Genomic DNA, 27,747 nt, shown 5'->3' with positions numbered 1-27,747 from the left:
CTGAAATTAGCAGGGATAAAGTCCTCTAATATACTTGTGTTACGTAGGAACTCTGGAGGGAATTCATAAAATCCGATGAGAACAATCGCCTTTGCTCTGATGCAAGCTGCCTCCAGAACAAGTCCTCTTTGTTTTGCTGCCTGCAGACAGGGCCCTGGGTACAGGCAGGGCACTGCCCTCTCAGTAACACTGCCTGCCGAGTAAGCTTGGGTCTAGACCTGGTCTTAGACCAGCAGGGTGTCAGCACCCAGATCTGGAGTAACTGGGGGTGCATATATAATAATAATAATAAAACCCCAGGTAGAAGTGGTGCTGCTGTGGGAGGGCCAGGGGGACAAACCTCGCCCCTGCGAGCCCTGGCCTGTGCTCCCGAAATCCTTTTGCCAGCACTGTGTGAGGATTAGCAGGGGCTGTGCCAGCGCAGCAAAGCAGCAACAAGGTGGTTGGGAGCTTCCTGGGCCTGCGGCAGTGGGAGGGGGAGCGGGGACAGAGATGACTTTTTTTATTAGTTGCTTTAAAAGCTGCAAGAGCAAAATGGCAGGAGGAAAAAATCTCCCTCACCTGCACGTTGATCTAAACCGCAGGCATCCCGGCCCAGACCACGTCCTGAAGGGTTAAAGAGGGGGCGACCCAGATGGCAAGTCGCTCTGAATAACATATTATCTCGCAAAGTTCAAGAGCAGGTTTGTTTTCCTTCCATGCTGTTCTGCACAAATCCCTCCAAGCAATTCCTTGTGTTTGTGGAAAGGCAATTGCGTAACTGCCAGCCTGGGACACGCTGGGGTGGGAGCAGGCCTCCCACGGCCCCCCCGCCTGCAAACGGCTGCCCGTCACCCCCGCGCCTGGGCTTCTTGGAGAGCAGGACTGGGATGAGCCGTTATTGGTCTTGGGGGTATGTAGTCACCGGGGGGGCAGGGGTTGCCTGCCTCTCGGGGCATGGCGAAGGACAGACTGACTGGATAATGGAAGGGCTCGGGAGGAGACTCGAGGACTTTTCTGTTCCTGGTTTTCCTCCACCGGCGCAGGGCCGCTGCTGGCAGGCGGTGCGAGACCGGCCTTGGAGGCAGATGCTCGGGAGGTGTCCCTCCTGGCCGGGGCTGGCAGCGGGGCGGTGGCGAAGCAGCCCGGGCAGCCACAGCAGGTACCGGGGAGAAAACCTCCAGCAAGCTCCGGGGCGCGCGTGCCGCGGCAACCGGCGCCTCTGCCTCTGTGGAAAGTGCTTTCCCCTCTGGGGACGAATCCTGCCCTCGCTGTGCATGCCCTGAGCGCGGCTCCCCGGGGCTCTGTTCCTCCCTGGGCAGTGAGCTCCCCGCTGGCACTGGCTGTGCCGGCAGGAGCGCTGGGAAGGGGCAGCCGGGCTGCCTCTCCCCAGTCTGCGCTGGGGAACGCTCAGCCCCGGCAGAGGCACCGCCAAGGGGCAGCCCTGCAGCCGGGCCGGGGGCCGGGGAGCTGGGCCAGCCTGCACCCCCGCAGGGACGCCCCGCTCTGCAGTCACTGCAGCCTCTGCTCCGTGGAGGATGATGCTGGGCGCACGTCTCCTTCCTCATGGCTCCCCCGTGTCTGGTCTCCTCCCTGGCCGCTGCTTCCTGATGCTTGGAGAGGACCCACCTTTTCCTGCCAGCCCGGCCCCAGCAAGGCCATCGCCCAGGGTGGCTGCAATGTGCTGGGCCTCACCCTGCACTGGGGACTTTGCAGGGGCTGGATGAGCGGCAGCTTCTGCTGCTCTGCAGCCGCCCCTGCACCATGCTGCGCCGGCCCGGGGCTCGCAGGGAGCTCGTCTTATGTAAATAGGTCACTTCTAGCCCAAAATTGGGGCGGCTGCCGGGAATCGCCACGGGTCAGCTGGCCGGAGATGAAACACATTCCTGTGGCTGGCGCCGGCTTCTCTGGTGAACTGGGCCCTGCTTTGATGGCAAGGTGCTGGGGATTGAGGCGGGGGGCTGAGCAGGGGTCCATGGACCTGCCAGCCCTGCTGCCCCCGTGCTTGTCACCCAGGGGAGAGCCTGTGAGGTGGTGAGGGTCCAGGCTCGTGCCCCTGGGGAGGTGTGAGGAGGTCCTGCCAGCACTGGCCCCATGCATGGCGTTGGGGCTGGTGGAGGGAAGGAGCCTGGGACTGGCTGGGGCTTGCCCCAGTGGCCAGGACATTTTGGCAGGTGGCCACCCCAGCATTGGGGTTGGGCAGGGCAGGAGCAAGAAGAGGCAAGGGACAGCCCATGGTCTGAGAGAAGAGGACACCTCCATCCCCGTGCTGTCCCCATCCTGTGCTGCTGCCTCTTGAGTAGCTGCTGGACTTGTTCCCCCGAGCTGGGTCCCTGCCAGCAGGGAGGGACACACAAATGGCTTTTGTAGAGCAAGAGCAAAATATTTCCTCGTGGCTGGGCAGCGGCATCCCCGCAGGGCCGTGCCACGACATCGCTGTGACCCCTGCCCAAGGGAGAGCAATCCGCCCTGCTCACCCCATGGCCCCAGGGCTGCAAAGTCCTCGGGCCCCAGCAAGGCACAGAGCACATCCTGCTGCCCCAAGCCTTGCTGGGGACACGGTGACACCCACTGCACGGGCGCAGAGGCACCCTGTGCCCTCCAGCTCTGTGGCACCCACTGCTTTGGGGATGGCAGGCGCTGTGTGTGGCTGAGCAGCTGTGCCTTCGCTGTTTCTAACAGTGGTGGGCTCAAGTGACTGGGCATTAGTAAAACTGGTTTTAAGCCATTTCTACGGTGATGCCATAGCGGGGCTGGGGGCAGGTGTCCACCCATCCTGCGCATGGGTCCATCCCCGGCACAGGGCGCCAAGGGTCCCGCACTGCCACTTGGTCAGCTGCAGCGGAGCCCCAGCCTGGAGCCACGCAGGGCAGCGCAGAGGGGACACAGCTTGTGTCCCCGGCTGGGAGCTGCCGGGGGCGAAGCCGCCTTCCCTGAATTGTATGGAAATGAGGATTGGCTAAGGGGCCTCCCGCAGCCGCCTTTGCTTGCAGCCTGCAACTTTGCTGCCTGCAAGAGGGCAGAGCAAACCCCAGCAGGGTGCTCGGTGCCAGCCCCCATCACGCCCAGCACCCTGCTCCTCCAGCGGGGATCCCCATCCCGGCACCCCTCGCCTGCTGCACCCACCCCCTGCCCAGGGCTCTCCCTCAGGTGAGGGGTGCGAGCAGGGCCACAGTCCCTGCCCTATGGGCAGCGTGGGCAGCAAAGGGCCATGCTGGCAGGCAGCCTCACGCGATGCAGGCTGGTGTCTGCCATGCTGGGCTGCCAGCTCCAGATGGGGCCATGGGCTCTGTCCTCTTTTTTTCCCTGAGTTTGCACCATAGCAATGTCCCCACCGGCCGAGCTGTGACAGGCTGTGCTGGCCCTGCAGGGTCTTTTCAACCTCTTGTTGAAAGGGGAGCTCCTCCAGCCCACAGGGCCAGGATCTGCCGCAGCACCCCAGGCAAGCCCTTGCTTTGCAGCTCCTCCCTGGCCGGCACGTGTGCAACGGGGGAAGGATGCGAGAAGGATGACGTTGGGCAATGCAGCATTGGCTTGGTTAGAGACACGAACCCGAGAACTCCTTCGCCCTGGCAGCCGTGCGGCAGGAAGGATGGCATGGGGAGCCTGGGGCGCGGTGCTGCGCCCTGCGCTGCACCCTGCGCTCTCGCTACCAAGCACCTTACCCCAGGTCCCCCCCCTTCTCCCACCATCAAATGCCTTCTGCCTGCACCCAGATTTTGGACCACAGGGGAGGTGCTTGGCTGCTGAGCTGACAGCAGAAAAAGTGGTATTCCCCTGAAACTTCCATTCCTGCAGTGCGGCGTTGGAGCCTGCAGAGCTGCCCTGGCAGGGGAGAGCCAGGCAGGGCCTGTCCTGTGGCTGGTGGCCATGCCAGCAGGCAGAGCGTGTGGGCCAGCGGGGGACTCGCCAGGTCAGGACGCGAGCGGGGACCTTAACGAAGAACAGGGCACTGCTGCACGCAGCCAAGGAGCTTGTTTTCCCGAAGTGGAGCTGCAGCGCAGGCCGGGCTGTGTGTTGCTCGCCTTGCAACCCGCAGCACCTCAATCCTTCCCGCAGCATCCCTCTGGTCCCCCCGCCGCCATCCCTCAACTCGCCCGACCTTCTGTCTTCTTCGTTTCCAGGAAGCGCAGCTGTTGGCAGCCGCTGGCCGCTCCTTCCTCCCGGCCGCAGGAGGGGCCTGGGCCCCTGCCAGCCCCGCCACGGGCTTCGTGCGATGGGTTGCGCAAGGACCCATGCGGACACCCCGGCCCCACGGGCAAGCGGAGCAGAGCGGGTCCTGGAGCCACCCACCGCCCTGACGCCTTCGGTCCTTCATGCTTCAGGCTTTGCGGGGAGCAGCCGCTGGCAGAGCAGCCCCTCGCTGGTGTTTTTGGGCTCAGCATGGAGCCGTGTCCCTGGTGAGAGGTTTGCCCCTGCCTGGTAGAGCACCCTTCCCTGCTGCTGGGAGGCAGCGCTGGTTTTGGGGCTTTTCCCGTAAGGGAGCAGATGTAGTTGGAGGGGTGGGATGTCCTGTAAGCAATGCTGGTGCGTGCACTGCGCGGGCTGGACGTGGGGCTGCGCTCCTGGCCGCCAGCCACTCTGCCACCCTGCTTGCTCAGGGGTGTACACATGGCACAGGGCACAGAGCTGCCCAAGCCTGTCCCTGCCCCCCGTGTGAGAGCCCAGCTCCACATCTCGCTCGGGAGCAGGGACATGCATGTGTCCTGAGTGCCCAGCTGCCACGTGTGCCGCAGTCCGGGCTGGCCCGGCTATGGGCGAGCAGGCAGAGCGCAGCCCCGTGGCTCGTGTGGCTCGTCCTCCTGCTCCGCTGCGGAGGTGCCCCTGGTCCATGGCAGCCTTGGCAGCTCTCCCACCTGCAAACCTCCTTCCCTAGAGGAGGTGGCTGGACCAGCTTCCAGCGGAGCTGTGGGAGCTGCTGGCAGCATCCCTGGAGCAGGCGAGGGCCGGTGGCACTGCCCGCGGAGGGGCCGGGGCTGTCCCACCCTGCCAGTTGTGCCCTGGGATTGCAGGAGCAAGGCAGGGCTGTCCCTCCTGTAACGCAGGCAGGGCACCGACCCCTCCCCAGATGGTCCCGCTCTGCTCAGCAGGGTGGTTGGGGGGGGTCCCATCTGCAGCCTTTTAATGAGGTTTTCCAGGAGGGAGGGCTGCCAGGACATCGGGAAATAGGGGCATGCCCAAGACACATCCCAGTGCCTCCCTGTCCCGCTCATGGACACCCCCAGACTCCGCAGAACACGCTGGCGGTGTTGTCCCCGTAGCCATGGGCCTGGGGTCCCCACAGCACCTCCCACCCCGTGTGACTTTTCACCCAGAGAGGGCTGGTGGGAGTACAATAATATTTGTATACCTAAAAGTAGAACGATTGATCCCGCTGCTGTTTTGCAACATGTTGACGATCAGGCAGTGCAGAATTATATAAGTGTACGTGGAGCTGGCAAGTTTGTGTTTCAATCATATGAGTGCTGTTGTGCAACGCTTCCCCTCCGCGGCCCCGGAGGAAAGCGGGTGCGTGGGGTTGCCAGTGCTTCGGCCGCAGCATGCGTGCATGTGCACATGCCGTGCACGCACCGAGCTCTTCAAGTGCTCATGACGATCCTGCTCTCCACGGCTCTGAGGGCAAGGGATGCAAGCGTTATCACTGAGGTCTCAAGTTCGGCTTTAAAAGTCACCCGCAAATGACGCAGCGGGATCCCTGCTCATTGCCCCTCCCTGTCCAAGATAAATCACCCGGAGCTTGCAATTCAGAGCCGATTCCTCAACAGCAGGAATCCACCCTGGGCTCCCAATGCCCTCGGAGGCTCTTTGCCCCTGGTGCATCATACCCGGGTGCAGGAGGGTTTGCAGGAGCCCTTGCGGAGGAAATCTGGGCTCCTTCCCGGCCGCTGGCTGGCAGAGCTGGCATGCTGTGACAAAGAGAGGGAGAGGCCGGGGTGCTGCTGCCATGTGTGTTGGAGGTGGGTGCCTGCATCCCCCCCAGCTGCCTTCGCCTCCCGGCAGAGCCTGTGCTGCCCACTTCATGGAAATAAAGCGCCATTATCCCAGCACAAACAGGAGCTGGGCTTGCACCAGGGAGCGGCCGGGGCTTACCTGGAGCAGGGACATGGCTGCGGGCAGACCCCACGGCAGGGCAAACACCGCAGCCAAAGCTGGGGCAGGCTGCGGTGTCATGGGCAGGGGTCGGGTTTGCCCTCCCGCAGTGCTGTTCCCTGGCTGCCCACCCCTTGTCCACCATCATGCCGTGTCCCACTGGGCGTCTGGAAAGGACTGTGACCAGGCATGAAGCCCAGACCCTGAAAGGCTCCTGAAGGATTCAGCCCCAGCTGCACCTCACAATTCCCATTCAAAGCGCCCCATCGCCTTTCCAGCTCAAATGTGACAGGCTTCAGCTCACTGCCGCCATTGCCGGTACACCGCCGGCGATTCCTGGTACACTGCCCGCAGCGGCGGAGCCTAGGCAACCACACACTCCCGGTCCACCCTCCATCCTCACCTCCAGGCTCAGTCAGAATTACCTCACCGGCAGTGCTGGGAAAACCAGGGGGGCAGGGGAGGCTGCGCTGGGAGCGGGCAGGGGGCTGTGGCAGCCGCAAGCCTGGCTTTTATTGTATAACTGGATTTGATTGTTGATGGTTTCTGGATGAATTAAACTCCCCTGTTGCTAGGAGCGGGGGTCTGTGGGCTTGATCTCTGCTTCCCTCCAACCCCGTTTCCCGGCAGGATGGCAGGGGTGGACAGGATGGGTGAGGGGCGTCTCTGCGGTGGGCTCGGCTGCAGGTGCATGTGTACCAGCCCCGCTGGGATGCTGTAACCAGACCCCCCCCTCCTCGCTGCTGTCAGCCCCGTGCTGGGCCCTCGGTGCTGGCTTTGCCAGGTGGAAAATTCCTCTTGTCCCTAAGGCAGCACGGAGAAAGCCCTGGCTGGGGAAGAGGGAGGGGGGCGATGCGCTGCAGGGCTGTCCCTAGGGCAGCAGGAGGGGCTCGGACCCCCGGCAAGGGCAGCGGGGGCCTGAGGGAAGCTGCTGATATCTGGGGGGGGCTCGCAGGGGTCTTGGGCTGCTTGGGGTGGTGGCCCAAAGAGTTGTTCTCTTGTTGGGGCGTCAAGGCGTAGAGGTGGACGGGGCTGGGGGCGGCTGTGTCCTCTCCGAGAGCTGCTGGCCCGACGGGCAGTGCACCCACGGCCCCACGGCCACGCGCCAGGTCACTGTCTCCGCCGCGGGGCACAGTTTGGGGCCCGGCGCCGGCTCTGGCTGTGCCCTGTGTCCATGCTGGGGGTGGCAGGGCACGGCTGTTCTGCGCAGGGCGAAGGGACCGTCCCCGGGGACCTCACCCAGGGTGAAGCCCCCCATGTGCTGGAGCAGAGCGTAGTGCCCGGGGTGGGGGCTCGCCGACACACGGGGACTTTGGGGATTCAATGGCACTGGTTGCTGAAGTGTGGGACCCCCAGAGGAAGGGGCTTCTCGGGAGGCACGCGGCTGGGCTGGGAGCTGGGCACGGCGGGGATGGAGGGAGGAGGAGAGGGGGCAGAGTTTGGGGCGGGGAAGCGATGTGACTGTGGCAAGGGAGGACGTTCAGCCCGGACGTGGTGGTCAGACGGGCCGGTGCAAGGGCGGGCGATGGGCAGGAGGCGGGAGCAGCGACCAGGCTCTGGCCGAGCCCCAGGGGCCGGCAGCGCCCCAGGCAAAGCCGCGATGGCGGAGGGACACCCGGACACCAACAGGCCGGGTCCTGCCGACGGTCTGTCCGCAGGGGGCCCGCGCCCGGGGGCCCGGCCGCCTCCCCCGCGGCTGCGGGCAGGGCCGGGGCGGGACCGCGCAGGGCTCCGCGGGCCGCTGCTGCCCCCTGCCGCGCCGCACCCGCGCTCCCGGGCGGCGGCGGGGGGGCGGGGCGCAGCGGGCGGCGGGGCGGGGCCGCGCACCCGGGACGGCCGGAGGCGGCGGGAGCGGCGCCGCCGCGCCGCCAGGGGGCGGTACGGTGCGGTGCGCTGCGGGGGCGTGGCGCGGCGGTGACGTGCGGAGGCGTGGCGGCGCCGGGGGCGTGGCGTGGCGTGCCGGGCCGAGCCGGGCCGCGGCGGTCGGAGGTGCCGGTGCCGCCGCCGCCATGTACCGGGCCCTGTACAGCTTCCGCTCGGCCGAGCCCAACTCGCTGCCCTTCGCCGCCGGGGAGACCTTCCTGCTGCTGGAGCGCAGCAACCAGCACTGGTGGCTCGTCACCCGCGCCGGCTCCGGCGAGACGGGCTACGCGCCGGCCTCCTACCTTCAGCGGCTGCAGGTGGGCCGGGCCGGGCGGGCCGCGGGGCCTAGACCCGGCAGGGTGCGGGCTGGCGGGGGAGGCGGCTGTGCCGGCCGTCGTGTGCACCGCCGGGGGCCGGGGGTCCTGGGGCTGGGCACCTCTTCCCTCTGCCCCCTCGCAGGCGGGGGGCGGCCTGCGGGGCTGGCAGCGGGGCTGCGGGGCTGGCAGCGGGCTTCCTTGCTAAAGACCGGCCCCAGCCTGGGGTGGTGCTGGGGCGGGTGGTGGAGGAGCAGCTGGGCGGTCTGGAGCAACCCGGCGCGCTGCCTTGGCTGCTCCCCGTCCCTTCTCTGGCGCTGCCTTGCTTGGGAGAGGTGGGGGGTGTGGTCCTGTGGTCACCCGCTGCAGGGGACTTCAGCGCACGGGAACCTTTTGGGACATCGTGTTCCTGCCGGGGGTGAGAATCGGGAGTTTAAAGGGAGGCAGGAGGCATCTTCTGTGGGTGTCATGTTCGGAGAGCGAGGTCTGGGGAGCACCAGCTCTGCAGGTCAGGGACAAAATGGAAGCTCCACAGCTTAATCTGGAGGAGATGGGCTAGGTGAGGGTCCCCTGGGTGCTGACTTGCAGGTTAGGAGCCGAGGGGCTGAAGGGCTGGCCTCACTGCTGCAGAAGTGTGAGAGGGAGACTGAAAAATGCCTAGGTGGTGCCCTGGGGAGATGGTGAGGGGCATCCTCCTCCCAGGAGCATACATGATGGCTCCATAACCCTGCAGTCTGCCAACTCGCAGCCCCAGTTGGTGTAAGTACGCGGCGCTTGTGTGGCCGTCTCCGTGCTAGCCGTTCAGCCACGGGGGTTTCTGCTTGCGCAGCACCCCAGCACCGTGAGGGCAGCAAGGGGGTGATCGTCCTCCTCCTTCCACCAACACACCGTGATACCGATAACAGACCTGCACTGTCCTAGGCACTGGGAGAAGCCATGGCAGCTGCTTGAGCCTGCGGTGACAGTAATTACAGCCAAGTCGGTGATTCTGGTAACTGCAGAAAGTCCGAGCAGGCTACTGCAGCCCTAACTGGGGTCAGAGGAGGGAGAGCACCTTTTGGCTGCTGCAGCTGCGGGTGTGAGCCCTGTGCCCGCGTGGATGTCGTGGCAGAGAGGTTGCTTATGGCTTGTACAGTGCAGGGGGCTGTTTAGTGGAGGCTTCTGAGGGACAGCATGGCTTCTGAAATTAAAACAGGCCTTTCATATAAGGCCAATTCATGGGTTTTTTATACTTCTGGGCCTCAGGGGATAGCTGTGGGAACTGCATGCAGAAAACTCCTTGCATCAGTGAATGGGTAACTGCACATGAATGCACGAGAATGTTACAAACGGGCCTTTTAATGTCTGGCTGAAAATGGTGACAAACCCTTTTATTTCAGTGTGCTGCTGATGCTCCTTCAGACGCTGAATTTCTGATTAGCAGTAACTCAGCCTGTAAGTGTGGGTGTGTGCTCTGCAGAACACTTCAGTGAGATGAACGTTACCTGGGGAGCGCGTACGTGTGTTAGGGCGATGCCGGGTCTCTCTGCCGGCTGCTTGGTTCAGGAGCCGGCCTTCCTGCAAGGCTGGGGCTCTTCTGCAGCCTGGCAGGATGGCCTGACAGGAGGGGACATCTTGTCCATCAATAAGCCCTTAAGCTATTTACAGGAGCAGCTATTTAGTTACAGAGCAAAGACCTTATTAAACTACTAGATTTTAAAACCCCACGGTGGCATAGCTCCAGGCTGCTGCTCGTGAGTTTCCTCGCTGCAGTCCCCTGCTTCATTTGCTTGTGTGGCATGGCGTCTTCTCGCTGCCGTAGGTGCGGGAGCCTTCTCCCAGGCTGCCTTCTGGAGCAGCCTTCCTGCATCTCTCCACCTCGCTCGTACCAGTTTCAAAATCTTACAGGAAAAGCATTTCTTTGCTGACTTTACATTCATTTGTCAGATTATGTTTTGCTATAGCCTTAGGATAGCGTGCAGCGTGCCACGGCTGACTCCCGACAGTCTGTTAGTAATTCATTAATATTAAAGCAGCATTGCCGGTGACTTTGTGAGCGCTCTCCTCTAGTTCAGATGTAACTTTCCCAAATGCCCTTAGACCTGGTAGCAGGAAACAGAAGAGCCTTTCCTGAATACACTCGTCTTTTTTTGGCCATTAACTTTCCGGCCCCAGAACTTGCCTGATGGTGCATGAGGCAGCAGATCTAATTTGCTGCTCTGCAGTTGCAGTAATGCTCTGTGTCCGTGACTTTCCTTCCGCTGTTGCATCCTGCCAGCTCTGAAGAGCTGATCTGAAGGCAGAACCCCCTTTTATTCATGGGAGAAGGCATCTGCTTGCGGAAAGCTTGCTTGAGACTGCTGAATGTCCGGGATGAGAGGGCAAACAATTTGTCACCCAGTTTCGATTTAATAAGGGCACTGAGACTAATTAGTGACAGCTATTTGGGAGGCAATTAATGCCGCCCCAATCGCAACAGAGAAAAAACATAGCTAATGATTAGTGTTAGCGTGCTTAGCAGGGAGAGAGAGCGGCCAACAGGAGTCACCATTGTAAAAGTAAGCCTTGGCCTTCGTTAGCAGTGCAGTCAGGTTCCAGGTGAGCAATAGGTTGCACAACAGTCGCAGCCAACAGCAGCAAATCTCCCGAAAGCCCCTCGCAGCAGACCGCCGCTGAGAGGATGCTCAGGGGAGAGGCTTGGGCTGCTGTTGCTGCTGTCGTCCACTATTAGGAGCATTAGCTTTCTTCCGAGCTCCTCTCGATTTTCAGGTTTTTTTGCTCAGCTTTCATAGATATGGGAAATTCATGTCTTGGCTTCTCTGGAGGAAAAAATAATTCCTGTTTATTATTTAAAGCTTATTCTTGGCTGATGTTGTCTCGTTGCAAATGCAGCAGAATTTTGTACTGAAATCCTTGTGGCTCAGTGTTGCTATTAAAAGAGGATTAGTTGTAGGGGGGAAAAAACCCCAACATATAATGCCTTTTTAGAAACATATAATGCCTCTAAAAAACAATTTAGGGCCAAGCCAGGGCACCAGAAGATACAGATGATTTGGGTCAATTAGAAACACCCAACTTCAGCTGATATTTCTGCTGGTTTTACTCTTCCGTGGTTCCCTTTTAGCTCCTTTAGCTTAGTTGTGGGTTATTAAGAGTCATTTCAAGTCGAGTGCCATTCTGGGGACAGGTACTGAACCCATCAAGCAGCGAGAGGGAAGGATCGGGCCGTGTGCTACCGAACGGGGGCAGCTTGTGAACCGCAAGCAGAGCGAGCTGCTTGCCGAAACGCCGGCCTCGCACGCGGCTGAACGCCAGCTCTGCACGCCCACGGTGGAGATCTCGAGTGGCGACGCCGGCAGGCACGGCAGTAGCGAGCAAAGCTGTAACGAACTCGGGGACTGACAGGTGCTGCTGCTGAGACAAGTGAAAACGTGTACCCGGCGCTGCGGCCAGCAACAGCACGTAGGATAATTGCCTCCAGCTATTGACGGAGCAGGAGACAAATGCTAATGCCTAATGCCAGGCAGATATGCTGCAGCGAAGCTGTCGGCATGAGTGCCATGGCTTCTGATGGAATGGAAAGGTGCCCGTTGGCACGAGGTTGGTCTTTTGTCTCCAGCTGTGTGCTGATGCTTAAGCGATGTATGAGTGGTAGAAAAACGTGGAGGTTAAATTGGAGCTTATGGTGTCCTCTGGAGTCAGACAGTCACTGCAGAAGACAGGCCTTTCAAAACTCTATACGGAGCAGTAAAAGGTTCAGTTTAGAAAGTTTCCTTAGGAGCAGGAGGTTCATTCAGTGTCAGGAAGGGACAAATGCCGAGTCTAGCAAATAATAAGGGTCCTTCCTTTGGGTTAAATATGTTGCTGTCGTTATGAGGGGATATGTAATTTCGTAACAGGACTCTGGAGTTATTCCAGGTTTGGCTGAAGGCTTCAGGCTGTGCCGCAGCAGCACAAGGAGTGCGAAGTGAGCTGCTGTCCTTGAGGATGCCAAACTAGGGGTGACACTTGGCCTGCTAGGAAGACTTATTTGCTCTGCTCCCGGTGCAGCAGGCAGCAGGGCAGGGGCTGGCCCCAGTGGTCTGCTGCTGGCCGTGGGACCCACGTACGGGAGCAGCAGCCTGCTGCAGCTCTCGTCTTCGCCAGGCACCATGGCTGGTCTTGCCTTGTCTCTTGTCTGCGCTGACCCAGGCTGTATTCCCCATCAATGGAAGCGTTAATATTACATGCCGAGGAGGGGAACGGCAGCTGTAAAATGCTGTATTGGTAAATGTCAGGGGTGCAAAAATAAGTTCTAAGTTGCAGGGCGGTGTTTCCTGGTGAAGTGGGAATGGTTTAGCATGCTGGCTAAACTGTATTAGGAAATAGTTTTGAAATTATTATTAATAGCCTTTTCAAAATTACTTGAAGTTTATTTGGAATAACTGAAAAATTGTTTGCAATGTGGGTTTAGATTCTCTGCTCAGCTGAGGCCTTCTCTGGTCGGTCACAGTTTCATGTTGTACCGCTGGAGGAGCGAGAAGGGGGCTGTCTGGGTGCGGAGGTGCGTATGCTGATGGCCAAAAAGGTTTGGACCGTCTGGTGAGAAAATGGACCCAGCTGAGAGTATAACAAGCATTTTGAGGATGCCTTGGATTGCTGTTTGCCGTATCTTTTTCTACAAGAATAAACAGGCATGTGATAAAAATAAGAGACTGCTTTGTGCAGCCTAGCAACAACTTGAAATTCTCCTGCAGCATGAGCAAGTGCACAGCGGCAGAGTACAGGTAGTCCTGGCCGGGCAGGCGCAGGAATGGTGTTTCTCTTCCCAAGCAGCAAAGAGAAGAAAGGTTTCTGCGAAGGAATGAATTTTGAGCTCTCTCTGTTTGCAGGAAACCCGTTCGTCCTGGTTCGTGTTGTAGCATTGACATGGGTTCGGGATTGAACGCGTTGTGCAGAGTGAGGTAGTGTAGGAGCTGCTTTCCTTGCAAACCAGGGCATGCCAGGACTCAAGGATGAGTCTGGCAGCTCGCGGCCACTCCTCGAGCCTGATCCCACATCCTACGCCCGGCCCCACTGTCCAGCCTTCCCCCGTGCTGTCTCTGCTCTTGTCGGCCCCCTCTCAATGAATTCAGTTCACTGGCTTGTTGGAAAACTCTTTGTTTCTAATCTCGTTGCTTTTCTGCCAGGATAGCAAATGCTTTGGTTCGGTGACGGAGCAGCACCTGCTGAGGCTGGTGCCGGTGTAGGACCGCTGGGGAGGCAGCGAGCTGTGGTAGCTCAGGTACTGTCAAACCTTTCACGCTAGCGTGGAGACGATGATGGTTGTGGAGCACAAAGTTGCTTGTAAGGCGTCAATGAAATGATCAGATGTTCTGATAGCAAATCCCCAGTCGCTGGAAACTGAGCTTTGGCAATTGTGCTTTGTTGTAAGAGTTTCTCCCTCCATCTGCATAAAACCCAGCTTTAAACTCGGTTGTCCTGACCCCTGGCAGAGTTCCTCTTATTGCTCCTTAACAGAAGGTGACAATCGTGCAGACTGTCGTACGGACCATCCCCTGCGCTGGAGCCTGCATCATTATTTGTCATCTGCTGCAGATTTGACGGAGCTTACAATGGGCATAAGAGCTTAATCGCAATACTCACACAGATCCTGAATAAGTGCTTAGGCTAAAAATAAAGTTTTATTTTGGACAATAAGCAGCTGGTGGCACTTTGCAGCTGAGGCTGCGTTTCTTGACACATGCAAGAAACGGAAAGAATGAAGCATTTTTCTTTGGGCTGTCGCAATAACAGAGATGCTATCATGTCAGAGCTGCTAATGCTTTGAGATGAAGTTTTATTCTTGAGACTAAATTACACAGTCAGGGGAATTATAACCATTTCTAATTACTGTAGCTAAGGACTTGACATTTTAGCCAGAAGTTCTGCAATCTTTCACAGTTCAGAATGATTAAAGTAGAAATACGCTAATGATCTTTAGCCCCTGTTTTTGCTTGGCTATGAAGACATGTTCTTCTCATTTTTACTCTGATTAAAAATAATTAGGCTTTTCGATATCAGATAAAATTTGCCTTTGTGACCTGGACGCCCATCTGTGAGCATTGTTGGCAGTCTGCTTATTGCTCCTGCAGCTGCGGAATGGCTGAGCATGGGTGGGGTGGCACTGGTGGGCGCTTGGGTGGTCCCAGTGGGTTTGCTTTGGGCTGGCAATGTTAAGCCTGTTTGGGGGGTTGAAGAACACGAAGGCTGCCTGGGTCAGAAGTGAGCAAGCAGCAGGGGGGGGCTGAGAGCCCACATCTGCTCTGAGCGCCGTGGCTGTGGCTCTGGTTGCCTTGGAGGAAGGGCAAGGCGAGGGGGCAGACTGGAAAGAAATGTGCCGTTTTCTTCTAGGCCTTTGGAGAGGCACTTGCCCGGAGCTGATAGGCACAGTCTGGTTTCCAGCTTCCCCGCGGGGCTGCAGTGTCTGCCAGGTCATTTGCACCCCTGCTTTCCAGTGCTGGTCTTGCTGCGAGCATTTCACCCTGTTGCACAGTGCTGTTAGCCTGCAGTTTTACTCACCAAATTTGTGATTTTTGGGCTGCCTGCTGTATGGTTTTTGAATGTTTTTCATCAGGAGAAGATGGCTAGACTTCCTTGCCTGGTTTACATCTGGAAGATGATCAGCTTCTCATTGCAAAAGGAAGAACTGCCCGTTTTGGACTAGGAGCATCCATTCAAAATGGCTAGCGAGGTGCTGACCCTGGAGGACAGCAAACGCAGACACCCTTCCTCTCACCCCATTTGCAGGAAGAAGTCTAGTAATGACTGAATTGTATATGTTTATTGAGCAAGGTGCTTCTGTAATTAACATATGGGAATCTGGAGTCTGTTCAAATCTGCCACCAGCTCGCTATGGGACTCTGTGCAAGTGGCTTCCTTCGCCAGACCTTGCTCCCCTGCCTGTAAGTCAGGATACGGGCAAGAGGCCACGCAGGAGGGTTGTGGCTCAGCTGAATTTCTCATTAATGTTGAAATTTAGTGGATGCAAACTTAAGCTGATCAACACTGCTGTCAGCCCATGGGAAAGTAAGTTGTTGATGACTGCCCAGCAGCGTAGGTATGTCTCTCTAAAATAACAGTGCTAACATCAAGTCAAGCTGGAGGATGTGCTACACAACAGGTCTGCTGAAAAGTGTCCCACCTGCAGCCGTCACTGTCTTCTGGTGCTTCAGAAGATCAGTCTTATGCTGTCCTCACCTTGAGCAGGGCACCAACAGCTCAGCCTCGGCTGCTCTTTCAGAGCCCAAGGGCATTGGCAGATGTCTTTGCGCACAAAGTTTGAACGTCTCTGGGCTTGCCGAGCTGCACCTGTTCTGTGCTTGTGTTTGTGCACCTCTTCTCATGATCCCGCTCTTGTGTTTCCTTCCAGGATTTCCAGCATCCCATCAGACAAACTCTTAGTAGAAAAAAAGCAGGAGGAGAGATTTGTATAAACCAGAAAGTTCATGGAAATGGATTTTCTTGTGATTGTTGCTCTGTGTGAAGTACAGAGGGAGCAAGACACTGAAGAGCAGGGAGAAGGAATTCACGTTGCTTGTCCTTGGAGAAAAGCGTGCTGGTGTTAGTGATGATGGGAAAACAACGTGAAGGACTCTCCTTGCAAGAGAAGAGTAACCTCCGTGCTCAGAGCAGGCTGTACACGAGGAGAGGCTGTGGCAAAAGCAGACGATATCATGGTCGCTGGCTGACCTAGGAAGATCCCTTGCAAGTTCTGGGGCATATTAATGCCTGTGGGGAAAGTCAAATCCCATGGTGTAAAATGGGTATTTACATCTGTCAGTGGCTGAAACATGGAAAACAGCTGAACCTGTCTGTTGAGGTGGTTGTTAGGAGAGCTCTGGTTCTGGAACAGAGGCAGCCTCCTCTTTTTCTTCCCTTACTTGTATAGCTCAGATGTACATAAAAACCTGAATTTTTAAGAGCATCCCAGCTTCACTCCCTCACAAAGGATTTAAACTTCGTCATTCCCAGCCAGGATTATGCATTCAGCATATGAGCTGTCAGTCTGGGCGCTAGAAGAAGGGTAAATTCCAGGAGGGGTTTATAAGGAGGGAAGTAGAAGCAGCCTTAGTGTGCAACTGTAGCACTAGATAGTCCACAAGAAAATTAGACTTCACAGATGCTGACATCCTACGTTGTCAATGCTATAACCAAAGTTTTACAAGCCACAGGTTCTAATAGAGCTCTGTGTGCAGAGATTTTTAAATTAAAATGCCTGTGCATTGCATTTGTTCCAAAGAGAAAATCTTAAATTGAGACTTTCTTCTTGGCCGTGGCAGTAGCAGTTGGTTCAATTTATTTCACTAAAGAGGCGCATTTGTATGCGGACTTGCAAGGGCTCTGCGGGCTGGAAGCGTTTGCTGTTGGACTGGGAAATCAGCCCCAGTTCACAGGCTCTCGCAGACCTGCCCCGGTTTTTCATGTCTGATCTCTTTCTGATGGCGTGCCGCTGGTGCCTTGCCGAGGAGGACGGGGCAGGGCTGCCTGTGCCGCTCGCTGCCCGCACCGGACGGTGTTGGGTGATGAGTAAACATGGTGGAGACTGCTGCAGTGCCAGCGGGGAGAGATGCTGGTCCAGCTGGGCTGGTGATACGCTGCTGCTCGGGCTTGCCGTTGCTGTCTTTGCTGAGGCTGTGTGTGCAGACTGTTGTGCTGATGGTGGACGCAAACCTCTGACGGGGAAGGAGGTCCCATTTCCACGAGGGGTCTGGTGAGTGGAGGTGACAAAGCTGTGTCACAAGGCCCAGGAGAAATAATTGCGCTTGCTGCTGGGGCAGCTCCTGAATGCTCCTGCTAACGGGGCGCAAGAATCAGTTTGGTCCCTGCGCTGTGGCAGAGAGCCGGCCCTACGGGAGGACCCCAGTTGGTGCTTTCTCCATGAGTTGGCACTTTCTCCGTGAGTTGGCATCTGGAGCTGCAAAATGCTTGTTTTTAGAGGAAAACTTCCCATTTGAAGTGGCAGTCTGCTTAGGTCCACTGGAAATTCTTTCTGTGGACCCTGACCACCCTCGTTGCCTCTGGTCTTGAGTTGCAACGGGAGTTGTGGTGGGTCCTAGTCCTGCTTCTGGAAGAACATTGCTTTGCTTTCCCGGCCAGTGGCTCACAAATAAAATTTTGACCATTACTTGTCAAGCCTAATTTGTCTTAATTTTTAAAAAAAAAAAAAAAAAAAGAGTTTTGAAGCTTGTCATGTGAGAAGTGGAACAGAGGACATGATTCATGACTGCATCTGTTTCTCTCCACTCCCCTTCACCCCCCATCGCTTTCTTGCCATGGGGATGTTGAGCACTATTCTGGGCAAAGCCCTGTTGACACTAACAGAGAAATAAAGTTGTCCCAAAGACAAGACCCACTGCGGCAGGAGAGGAGCGTTGGCTTCATTTCAGCTCTTCTGTGTTCGCGCCTTGCAATGCAGAGCTCGCTTGGCAGAGCTGTTTGCTTCCCTTGCAAGGGAACAAAGTACTAATGCTTGTTCTCTTTTAACGTAATGCTTAAGCAAGAAGGGGAAGTAGAATTTTGGCAGTGTGGGCTTTTTCGAATGAGGTGGGAAGTTCCTGGGTTTGTTTTTCCTGGTTATTTGTTTGCCTCTTGAAGTGGTTTAAAAGAAGTTGTTGCTCCCTTCCTCCTTGGAAGCTGCTTACTTCTTGATGGCTGAGTTGTGAAGCTCATGTCCTTCCTCCTGTCCGTCTGGTACAGCTGAAGGGGCAGCGTCACCCAGCTGTGAGCGTGGTGAGCCCGTTCCTTGGGCTCAGACTGCCTTCCGCACTGGCGAGATGTGCTTTTGAATAGGTGTCTGCCCTGCTGGTGGGGTCCCATCTGCACTGCTTCGGCCCCCTTTCCTGCTCGGGCTGCTGAGGCTGGGCTGGTGTGCGTGAAGGCGGTCTGTGAGATGGCGATTTTTGTGCCTGTGATCTGGAAATGCCAGCATAGGCTGATGTTTCAGTTTGTTCAGCTACTCAAGAGGTTCAATTTAAAAGAAAAAAAAAAAATTAAGCTGTTGGACTACGCACTCTAGATAATTCCAGGCTGTGGATCGCTTCTTGCTAAATCACTGGTTTGAGGTTCAGATTTGATCTCTTCTAAGTAATAGCTATTAATTATTTCTTAGGTTTTTTTCTAGTACAAGTGGGGACAGTGCCTTGTAGTATGGAAACCTGAGAGCAGGCCCCGGCTCCAAGCCTCCTATTATATTGAATAAAAACAAAGGGATGAGGGAGAAGATGAGGCAAGAGTGCAAAAATAGACACTCGCCTACGAGGAGGAGGGGATCACCTGGAAGCTGGGATGATGTCTTGACGAAAAGGTCTTGAATTCTCATCCATGGGGTTTGCATGTGGGGTGATACATCCACAGCTGCCAACGCGGTCGAGTTATCTCCCGCTGCTGCTGCCGCCTGCTCCAGCTCCTCTGCCTGTCCTGCCAGCAACGGCTCAGCCTCTGAGTTGTGTCCTTCCTCCCATGGAAGAAAGCCTTGATGGGCCACGCAGGTGACCACTCACACGTGGAAGATGGAAATGGTGGTGGACAGGTTTTCAGGGCAGAGGGCTCTCTGTCAGTCGAGGTCAGTGCGGTGTCTGTGTGCTGCGGTGGTTGCACAGAGAGCTGTGGCAGCTCCTGTAAAAACCAGGTGGCTGCCTAAAGAGATCAAGTTGAAGCTCCCCATTGAGCAAACAAATGCAAACCTTCGTGGCCTCTCAGTCTGATGTGGTGACAATTCCTTTTTGGGTAAACTCAGTGAATTCTGTGGTTTTCCAGGCTGCTTGAAGATACCCTTTTTCCCTCTCCTCCTGAGGAAAGGACGTGTGTTTGCAGGGGGATGGAGGGGGTATCATGGTTTGAACATCGAGTGTGCTATGCCAGGTCATAAATCACACCCGAGTGACACGCCAGAAGGCAGGTCCGCGGTCCCTTGCCCTCCGTCCCCGGGCTTGGCTGTCCCTGAGGAGTATGGGGGGAGGAGCTCAAGTATCAGGGAAGCCCACATTTTTCAGCATGTAAAAAGAATAATTGCATGAAAACCCAGTATCTCAAGTAAGAATGATGATCATAAAAATTCATTACCTACTTCATGCAGAAGCTTAGGGATTTCCCTGAGCCTGACTGAATCAAAGTGTTTGTAGCTGAAGACTTTTTCCATTTGATATCAAAAAAACAACATCCCTTGAAGTGCTGGGTTCTAAGTAATGAAGTTTTTGTCCACCCCAGAATCGCCTTTATTGACCTAAACTGAAAAATGCATCCCCTTTAATTTGTTTTGTGAATTGATTTCATTTGTCTGTCTTCCATTAGCTTGGTGACAAGAGATAGCAGCAGCATTGAAATAATTGTGCAGTTGTTATCAAGGGACCTGTACAGTATAATTCTTTACATCAGGGATGGAAAGAAACCCCTCCAGCATCCAGTTTTGGAAAGCATCATCTTGTCTGTGGTCTTGGGCTCCCTTAGAAGCATTGCCCAGTGATACGGGCTGGCATCTGAGACTCTTACGTGCATGAACATGTGTGAACTGGCTGTGTTCTTGAGCTCTCGTTCAGAAGCTTAAGATCTCAAAATGATATCGAGCTCTGGTCACTTTAAAAGCTTTTAAATACTGTTAATACACTACTAATGGCTGAGCAAAAAGTTTTCCCAACAAAACCACTGTTGGCACTGTTTGGTCTCGCGTGACTCTTCAGATGTGGAGGACCACCCAAACCTCTCATAGCTGGGCCGTGGGGAGTTAGGAGCGGCAAAGCGTGATCAGCCTTGGCCTGGAGGAGTTTGGGGGGGGGAAGGGGAGGGGGAGAGAGGCAGCACGCACATGGGTTGTGCAAACCAGGCAGCTTGAGAGCTACTGTAGCCCCTTGCTTGCTGTCAGGCAGCTTCCACGACTTTCTCTGCCCTTGTGCACCAGAGGGGTCCTGCTCCAGACCTCCTCTGTGGAGGGGCCACCAGCTGGGTTGGGTGGAGGTGAGCTGAGTCCTGGCTGTCTCCTTTCCTGCGGGATTTGTCCCACTGAAGACGGGCTGGGAAGATTTCCTGAAGTACAGCAATTCGCTCTCGCTGATGCCGCTGAGCGAGGTGGATGCTGACACCGGTGAATGTGGCATGCGAAGAGGTGGATGAAGAAATCGATACTGTAATAAGGCACATGAGCTGGGTGAAAGTTTTGTGCGTGAGAAGTGAACAGTCCAACAAATGCAGGTTTTTTGTTCACTGCCTCAGGAAGTGAGGAAAACAGGATTATGGCTGTTCTGCTGCCTGTAGCACAATGTCCTAAGAGGACATTCCCCTCCTGTTCCCATTTCTTCATGTTTTCTGGGGAGCCTGTGCCACTCTAAGCTGCGAAAGGAGATGGGATTATAACTTGCAGCTAGAGCAGCAGGCTATTTTTTCCCCTGCAGGTAGTGTGGGACACTAACAAATTGCTTTTCTTCCGTGATTCACCTCTTACTTCCTCATAGGTGAAATGTCAGCAAATCCAGTTGAACCCTTTAATCTTTTTTTAAGGTAAAAAAGCCCACTAAACAAACCTCAGCATTTGTTCTTGAACTGAATCTGGAGATAACAGCAAGTTAGCCTCATTCCTCTGATAAACATAGCTAAACTTGCAATTCTCAAGGTACTTTTGTAGGTCAATGGAAACTGTCAGTCTGTCTGAGTTCTGCAGCACAGAAAAATCGTGTGCTGTCCACTCCAGCTGTCTGCCAGTCAAAAAGCAACTCAGGAGGCTGCAGGGTCTTTAGTTCACAATTTTCTGGGGTCTTTTTTGGCTTGTGCTCTGTCTTTATGATCATGCATGTAACAGTCAGTTGTAAGACACTCCTATAGACCTCAGTGGTATCTTCGTTTATTTTTGGGCATGAGTAGCATTAGCTTTATCATTGTCCCAAAAAAGCTCAATTGTGTTGACTCCCTGGATTTGGTGAGTGTCTGGGTGCTGATTGCATCAGCAGAAACATCCGCTTTACCAAGAATAAAAGTGCTTGCAGGAGCAGCTTTCGACTAACAAACACGTTGGCATACTTGGGTATTTTGTCTGTGGCCAGTTAGCGTGATCTACTTCTTGACAGCGCAGCCCACGTGGAGTATTTCAGCCCCTCTGATACCCCCTCCCTTGCTGCCCTGCACCTGCACCCTCAACAGTCTTTAAATGACTTTGCTATAATTAGCTGGCACACCTAACTTCATATAAGTTTTGTGTATAGCACTAATAAGCCAAAAGCATGAATAGCATCCCCTGTTCGATAGTGCTGCTCTGAATGTGTCGAAATATATAGCTACCAAAATCCATGATAGGGGAGTGAGGGAGATGCCTGTTTTCTTTCAGAAGGAGGTGTCCTGTCTTGCCTTAGCTTTACAAGGGCCCACCTGAACGCAAATGAGCATTTGAGGGTTATCTTTTGCTGGGAGCCCACCTGTCATACTTCTTGTTTAATTCCCTTAATGAGTATTGTGTACCCAGGTTAAAGTCATGAAGGCTGCTGGCAGCCGGAGGGAGGCTGCTGGGACTGGACATGCCGTTCTACTTGGGCTGAAGACTTGATTGGGATTCCCATGTTGGGAAGTATCTGCCCAGCACAGGGGAGCTGGTCTGAAAATGTTGGGGAGGACGTGGTTGGGTATCCTGGGGCTTCCTAGTACTGATATTTCAAATATCTGTGCCTGTGACCCGGCGGGGCTGTGGACAGAAAAGAAATTGCCAGTGAGATCCCTATTATGGGAACATTATATAGAAATGAGGGGTTTTTTGGGCGCCTACTTTGGAGAAATTTTGTAAGTGTGCTTGCTCTCTTGGGTCCCTGGCCTGAAACGCCATTAGTGGGAGAAGTCCTCAAGGATCTCGGTCTACCTGATGTGCTTGGGAGTTGTGTGAAGGGGTGATGGTGAAAGGACTGTTTATAAGTAATCCCTCCACCTTGGAACGAGCTTTGCTCGGGAATGTGGAGCTGCTCTCTTTGGGCAGAGGGACAGCATAAACCCAGCCTTTCTGATTGCTGTTACTCTGCGGTTGCTTGGAGCAATTCTACTCCTGGAAACAAATACTCAGGTTTTTCCATATGGTGATTTGGGGGTCATTTTATTTCGGAGTAGGTCACCAGATATGATCTGATCACATCACTCTGATAAGCTGTGTTCCGGGTAGGATGCGTAGGTAACTTGGAGAAATGCTCGTTACAGAGGAAAGCGCTGGGTTTTCTGTATGAGTTAATGTGGTTTCTGATCCTGCCCTGCTGGCTTTCTTTTTATTTTGGGGTGTGCAGGGAGAGCTGCATCCCTTTATGGCAGAAGAGGCAGTGTTTACTCCGCACGCAGAGTCCAGGACACAGGAAAATTATTTTCTAGCCTGCCTGTTAACCGATCCTGCAGCAAGCAAGCTGCCTTTGATCCTTCCGACCGGAATCATCTTTGTTTGGGGAGAACTTTCCAAAGCCTCTCTCAGGTTTGCTCACGGTAACGCAAGGCAGGTTTTCATCTTCGCAGTGGCAGCTTTGGAGGAAGGAGCACTGGCTGCGCCGGGCCTGGCAGCTCTGATCCCGGCGCTGCTAAAAAGATCCTGGGGATTTGTCTCTGGTTTACAATTTTGTGCAATTTACTTCTGTCCAGGAATAAAACTAGCTGATGACTTTCCTGCGTTTGCCCCGTGAGGATGGAAGCTCTTTTCCCTCATTAGTGGCTTTAATAAAGTACATGTGGCTCTTCACACAAGGGGTACCAGAAAGCTGCACTTGTTCTCTGCGTGGCAGACTCGGGTCGTTCATGCCCAAGCCCACAGGTTCTGCGCTCCCTCGGGTGGTGACCTGTCCACCCTCCTTGCCCCTTCTCCTTCATGCCTGGCCGGCGTTCCTGGGTTGTTAGTCTGTGCCCGCTGCCAGGTCTGCTTTCCCATGTTCACCGGGGCCGAAACAGCAGGTCAATTTTCTTTTGCAGTCTCCCCTTTCCTCTTAAGTCAGTAAGAGACGCTTTACAGTTTGTCCATCGTTTCGGGGTTGGACAACAGGGTAATTATGCCCAAGGAGCATCATAGCTGCAGTTTGCCGCCTTCTGTCCCTTTCCAGAAGGTTGGTCACGGGAGAGGGAGGATTTTGGAAGAAAAGCTGATAAATCATAAATTCCCTTGCAAAATGAATCACAAGTTATTACCTCTTTCTCAAACACGTAACTGGATGCTGTTAAATCAGTGCCAGTCTGTGGCATGCAGGAGGAAAGTCCCTTTCAGTTAACACGTACATACGTGCTCTTCTCTTGCATCTGTCTTTGCGCATCAGTTGAGTTGCCAACTTACTTGCAGTTTTTCCTGCTTGACCCCTGGAGACTTTACTTACTTGATCCTCACATGCTGGAAATGTACTCCAGGACGGAGGTGAATGGGAAGGGAAAGAGTTCTTGAACATGGCAGAAATTTGAATTTCTTGGTCCTGCCTCTCATATGACTGTCACCTTCCCATTATTTTGCTACGACCTCTGCTATGGAAATAGATTTTGCAGGAAAACTGAACCAGAAGAAGAGCCAGAACTTGCACGTTTTCCCAGGCTCGTTCCTTCTTCTGGGCTCTCTCCTTGCCCCTTGTCCTTGGCAAGGGGCACCACTTGGCAAACCTGATTAACTGCAAAGAGTGTTTCTGCGGCTGGGTCTTCAGCCCACATCCACATTTTTGCCAATTCAATCAAAACGAAGATGGGCTGAGACTAGCACCTTGTAGTCTGCCCAGCACTCTGGGAAGTTAGAAATTAGTTGCTTTTTTGATTATACTTAATATAGAGGCTTTCTTATGTACCTCTGCTAATTGCATGCAAGTGATCTAGGAGCTGTGCTGAATCTCAGTGAGCAAAGGGCATCTGCAGCGGTTTTGTGGGCTACCAAACTGAAGACTTTGCAAAGACTGGCACAACCCCTTCTGTTGGGCTTTTTTTTGCAACTTCTAATGCTAATATGTCAAAAGTCCTAGAATAACTGCTAGCACTTCACTGCAGCTTCTTTCCTTCCACCTTGATATATCCTGGTTCATAATCCTGAGCTTTCATCAAAGTAGAGGCTATCTGCAGTTTTCTTTTTCAGTGTAGATCGTAGCTCTCGTATATGTGTGGGTGTATAATTTATATATACATATATATAAGTGGAAACCTAAGTTTCCCCTGCACAGATGCAGTGTTGGTCATGTCTGATACTGACTTGGCTTGACAATTGTGTGCCAAAAAGATGCTAAACAGGTAATCCTAAAGAGGGGGGCAGCTCTGTTGTCTGGGGGCTGTTCACCGGGGACAGGCTGAGCCAGAGAAGTTCCCTGAAGCATTGAAAGCAGTAAGAATTAAGGCAGCAGAGAACGGCAAGGTATGTAAGTATGTGTTGACTGCTTTATTTTAAAAACCTCCTCTGCTTTTATCCTCTCAGAGCGTTTTGGCTTAAAAGACATATTCTGGTTACTGGAGGGCACAGAATTACAAGGGGAAGGAATTGGTGGCTGATGCTGATCTTCGTGGCCAGGAAAGAGGGTCTGAGCGTGGCTGGAGACACCCGGGATGAAGCATTTCCACCTTGGGAAGTACAAGTGTGCAGTGGTGGGTTGCATGCATTTCGTTGTTCCTCAGCGTGTCTCTGCCCCCTTCTCTCTGACTGCCGCTCCCGGGAGTGAAATCGGTTGAAGTTTGGTTGCTGTGCATCCCTCTGCTGCCCGCAGGGTTTTGTTTATTCCAAATGCCACTCGTGCCTGTACCGTCCCTAGTTAGTATATCTCTTTTGCCAGGAACTCCGGCTTTTGCTTTAGCGGGATTTGCACAACTTAAGCCCTTTCCCCGGCTATTCCTTCTCTCCATGTCTCATTTGTGCAGGCTGTCTGCCTGAGTGACTGCTGTCAGCGCCCAGTGGAAAAACACCGATCTGTTAGAAACCCACTATAGCATATCGGCAGGAATTCCCGATCTGTTTCTGGGCTGCCTCTTTGTCAGAAGAGCTCAGCCATGTCTTTGTTTGCTCGCTAGCGAGTCAGAGATGCTGCAGGTTTGTTTGGAGCTTTTCTCGTCTTATTTGCTCAGTAACCAGGACAGTTGCCCATTGTTTCACTTGCGTTTTTATCATGCCTTTTCAAGTGCCGCAAGGCGCAATATCTTCATGCTGACAAGAATAAGTTAATGCATATCTCTTAGCCAACAGCTTGGGGGCTAGAAATTTCTGATTGGGGCTGCAAAAAGGGGAAAAGAAAGGAGCTGAATTTCCCACAGCAATGCAAAACGCAAAACTCAGCCCATTTGTTTGAGCTGCGTGGTTCAGAAGGGGGAACCCATATCTGGTACGTCGCTTTGCCACAGACAAAGGCTAGTTGATTTTTCTATATTGCTGCAACAATCATTTAAATCTGGAAGGAATACAGCACGCAGACAGTCTGGCAGTGACTGGGGACGAACGGCATGTGACCTAAGAGGTGGCGTTTGTCTCCGATTTGAGTTAACAAAGAACCAGCCTGTGCCTGTGTACGCCAGCAGGATAAATATCCTAATTTCAGTAGTGGTCCGTGTCAGTGCAGCTGCGTGAAAACTGAGCTGTCACTGGAGACAAAACTTTGTCTGTCTTTTATTGTCGTGTAGTGAGAGCCAGAGCAATGACATGAGGGTGAAAATCAGCAGCCCTGCGTGGGCACCCCTACGGCTGCAAAAGCAGCTGCTGGAATGGGTGCCCTGCTGGAGGGCACTGATTCCTGCACATGTAGAAGAGCAAACGCCTTTGATCACTAAAAACTGGGGAGACAGGAGGAAAAAAAAAATGCTATGTTTTTTTGGATCAGCCCCTTGCGGTGGCAAAGAAAAGCCTGCCATACGTTAATGGGCCACTTTCATAAACGTGGGAGTCTCGCACACGCAGGGTGGCTCAGCCTGTCTGCGCTGATGCAGCTGTCAGCCTGTTTGTCTAGAAAATGCGTTTCTGAAAGGTATGATTATTCTAGACTGTTGAGCAAGTTCTTCTGTGTGAGTGCATTTAAACAACGCCGGCGGTACGTGTGGAAGGACTCAAAAGGGAGGGGGGCGACATTTTTGATAGCCCCAGGAGAGCAGGAGAAGGGGTTGTGCTGCCTGCACAGCGAGGACACCAGTGCGTTTTCTGAAATGCTCTGGTCTCTCATCAGCCCACACGTGGGGAAGCAGAGGCGCGCGACATGTCCTGGGCATGTGTGCTCTCTCTGGGGGAACTGCTCTTGGGGCAGAGAAGATGAGAGCAACGTGAGCCGCGGGGGTGAATGCGTTCCTGCCTGTGCACGGTCGTGCCTCGTGTTGGCCGCGCTTAGGTACCCACGAGACGTCCTGGAAGGATGCTTCTTAAAAGCCTGGCTTTGGCCCTGGGAAAGGCATCCTTCCCTGCCTGCCTTGGGAGGGGGGGACGTGCAGAGCACCCCAGGGCAGTGCTGAGGTCTGGCTGTGTTCCTCATCAGGTGGGGAGCCCCCTCCTGCGGGCAGAGGCACGAGGAAATTGGCAGGGGGCTCTGGGGAAACCCTTTGTTTGCTCGTGTTATTAGCAAGGAGAGAGGAAGTAATGATTTATTGATGCTTCTGTGGTTCTCCTACACTGGGCTAGGAAGGAAGAAATTCTGTTTCCCGGCTGATATTCATGGCCCTAATAGAGCTGTAACTTGTTCCTGCAGCAGGGCAGCTCGCCTGCAGGGTGCTGACTGTGCCCCCGGTGCTCTGGTTTGGCACCCCATCAGCCAGTCTAGCCCGTGATCGTCAGGGGTCACTGCTCTGCGCTTCCCCTGCCTCTTGGTGTAGCCAGGCTGGTCGTGACAGGCTGTTTATAGAGCCCAGCGTTTCTCTGCTGCAGCATTTTATTTGATTAAACCAGAAATATCTGATAGAGGGGGTGGCGGCCACTCCTTTCTGGGGTGAGATGCCATGTGAACGTGGATCCATACCTCACCGAAATAACCCGCTGTTTTCACGGTACATTGGGCAGAAGGTGGTGTCTTATTGATGCCCCTTGGTCACAGCCTGGTAGCTGTGCCACCCCATGCCGACCGAGGAGACCCCTGCCCTCACCCCACAAGGGTGGGCACGCACGGCCGGCACCTTCCACCGCCGTCATTGCCCTGCCCCTGCCATCTCCGCATTTCGGGAGCCTTTGGCGTGGCTGTGCCACTGGTGAGCTGGTAACTGGTGAAGGATACAGTTAACAGCTAGCAGTGGTTGCTCGGGGCTCTGCCAGCCCCCACCTGTGCGGTTACCAGCACAGCTTCAGTAAATCCGGCTGAATTCCTGGGCTTTACTTGGTGCCTCTCCTCTGACAGCACGCTGTGCAGCGATGCCCTTTTCATGTGCTCCCCTGCTTCCATGTGAGCCTTGGCTTAGCCCGCGATGAGCAGGGTTTCATCTCTGTATCCTGGAGCGTGGGAGGGGGCAGGGGCTGGATCGTAGCCCTGCGGGGGCGAGAGCAGACTTCTGAGCACCGATTTCTCCTGCCTGAGCTGAAAGGCTCTGCTCCGTTACCTTGGTGCCGGTTTGTGACCTCTCTCTTTTGCAGGCCGTAGAGCCGTGCGTT

At 54.8% G+C, this 27,747-nt stretch overlaps 1 protein-coding gene and 1 long non-coding RNA gene across 8 annotated transcripts in view; both read left to right on the top strand.

Moving 5' to 3' along the window:
* Positions 1-8,010: 8,010 nt before the first annotated feature.
* Positions 8,011-27,747, top strand: part of NCKIPSD (NCK interacting protein with SH3 domain) — a 54,964-nt gene continuing 35,227 nt past the window's right edge. For 3 of the 7 annotated variants that reach the window (XR_012675032.1, XM_075158950.1, XM_075158951.1), the window contains exon 1: positions 8,011-8,249. Coding sequence is in view for 5 of the 7 variants with exons in the window: in XM_075158950.1 (XP_075015051.1) it covers positions 8,079-8,249 (171 nt within the window). In the remaining 2 variants the exon portion in view is untranslated. Of the gene's footprint in view, positions 8,250-24,636; positions 24,786-27,747 lie in introns of those variants that run through there. The other 4 variants (XR_012675031.1, XM_075158947.1, XM_075158946.1 and 1 more) reach the window with 2 other exon arrangements.
* On the top strand, positions 8,572-18,215 carry LOC142086222 (uncharacterized). Its single transcript, XR_012675033.1, has 2 exons — positions 8,572-9,005; positions 15,616-18,215. It is a non-coding gene; the product is annotated as an uncharacterized LOC142086222 (long non-coding RNA).

This window comes from Calonectris borealis, chromosome 10 (genome assembly GCF_964195595.1).
Source record: "Calonectris borealis chromosome 10, bCalBor7.hap1.2, whole genome shotgun sequence".
Classification (NCBI taxonomy): domain Eukaryota; kingdom Metazoa; phylum Chordata; class Aves; order Procellariiformes; family Procellariidae; genus Calonectris; species Calonectris borealis.
The sequence above is the reverse complement of the archived record's forward strand: the minus strand, read 5'-3'. Positions and strand labels throughout refer to the sequence as shown.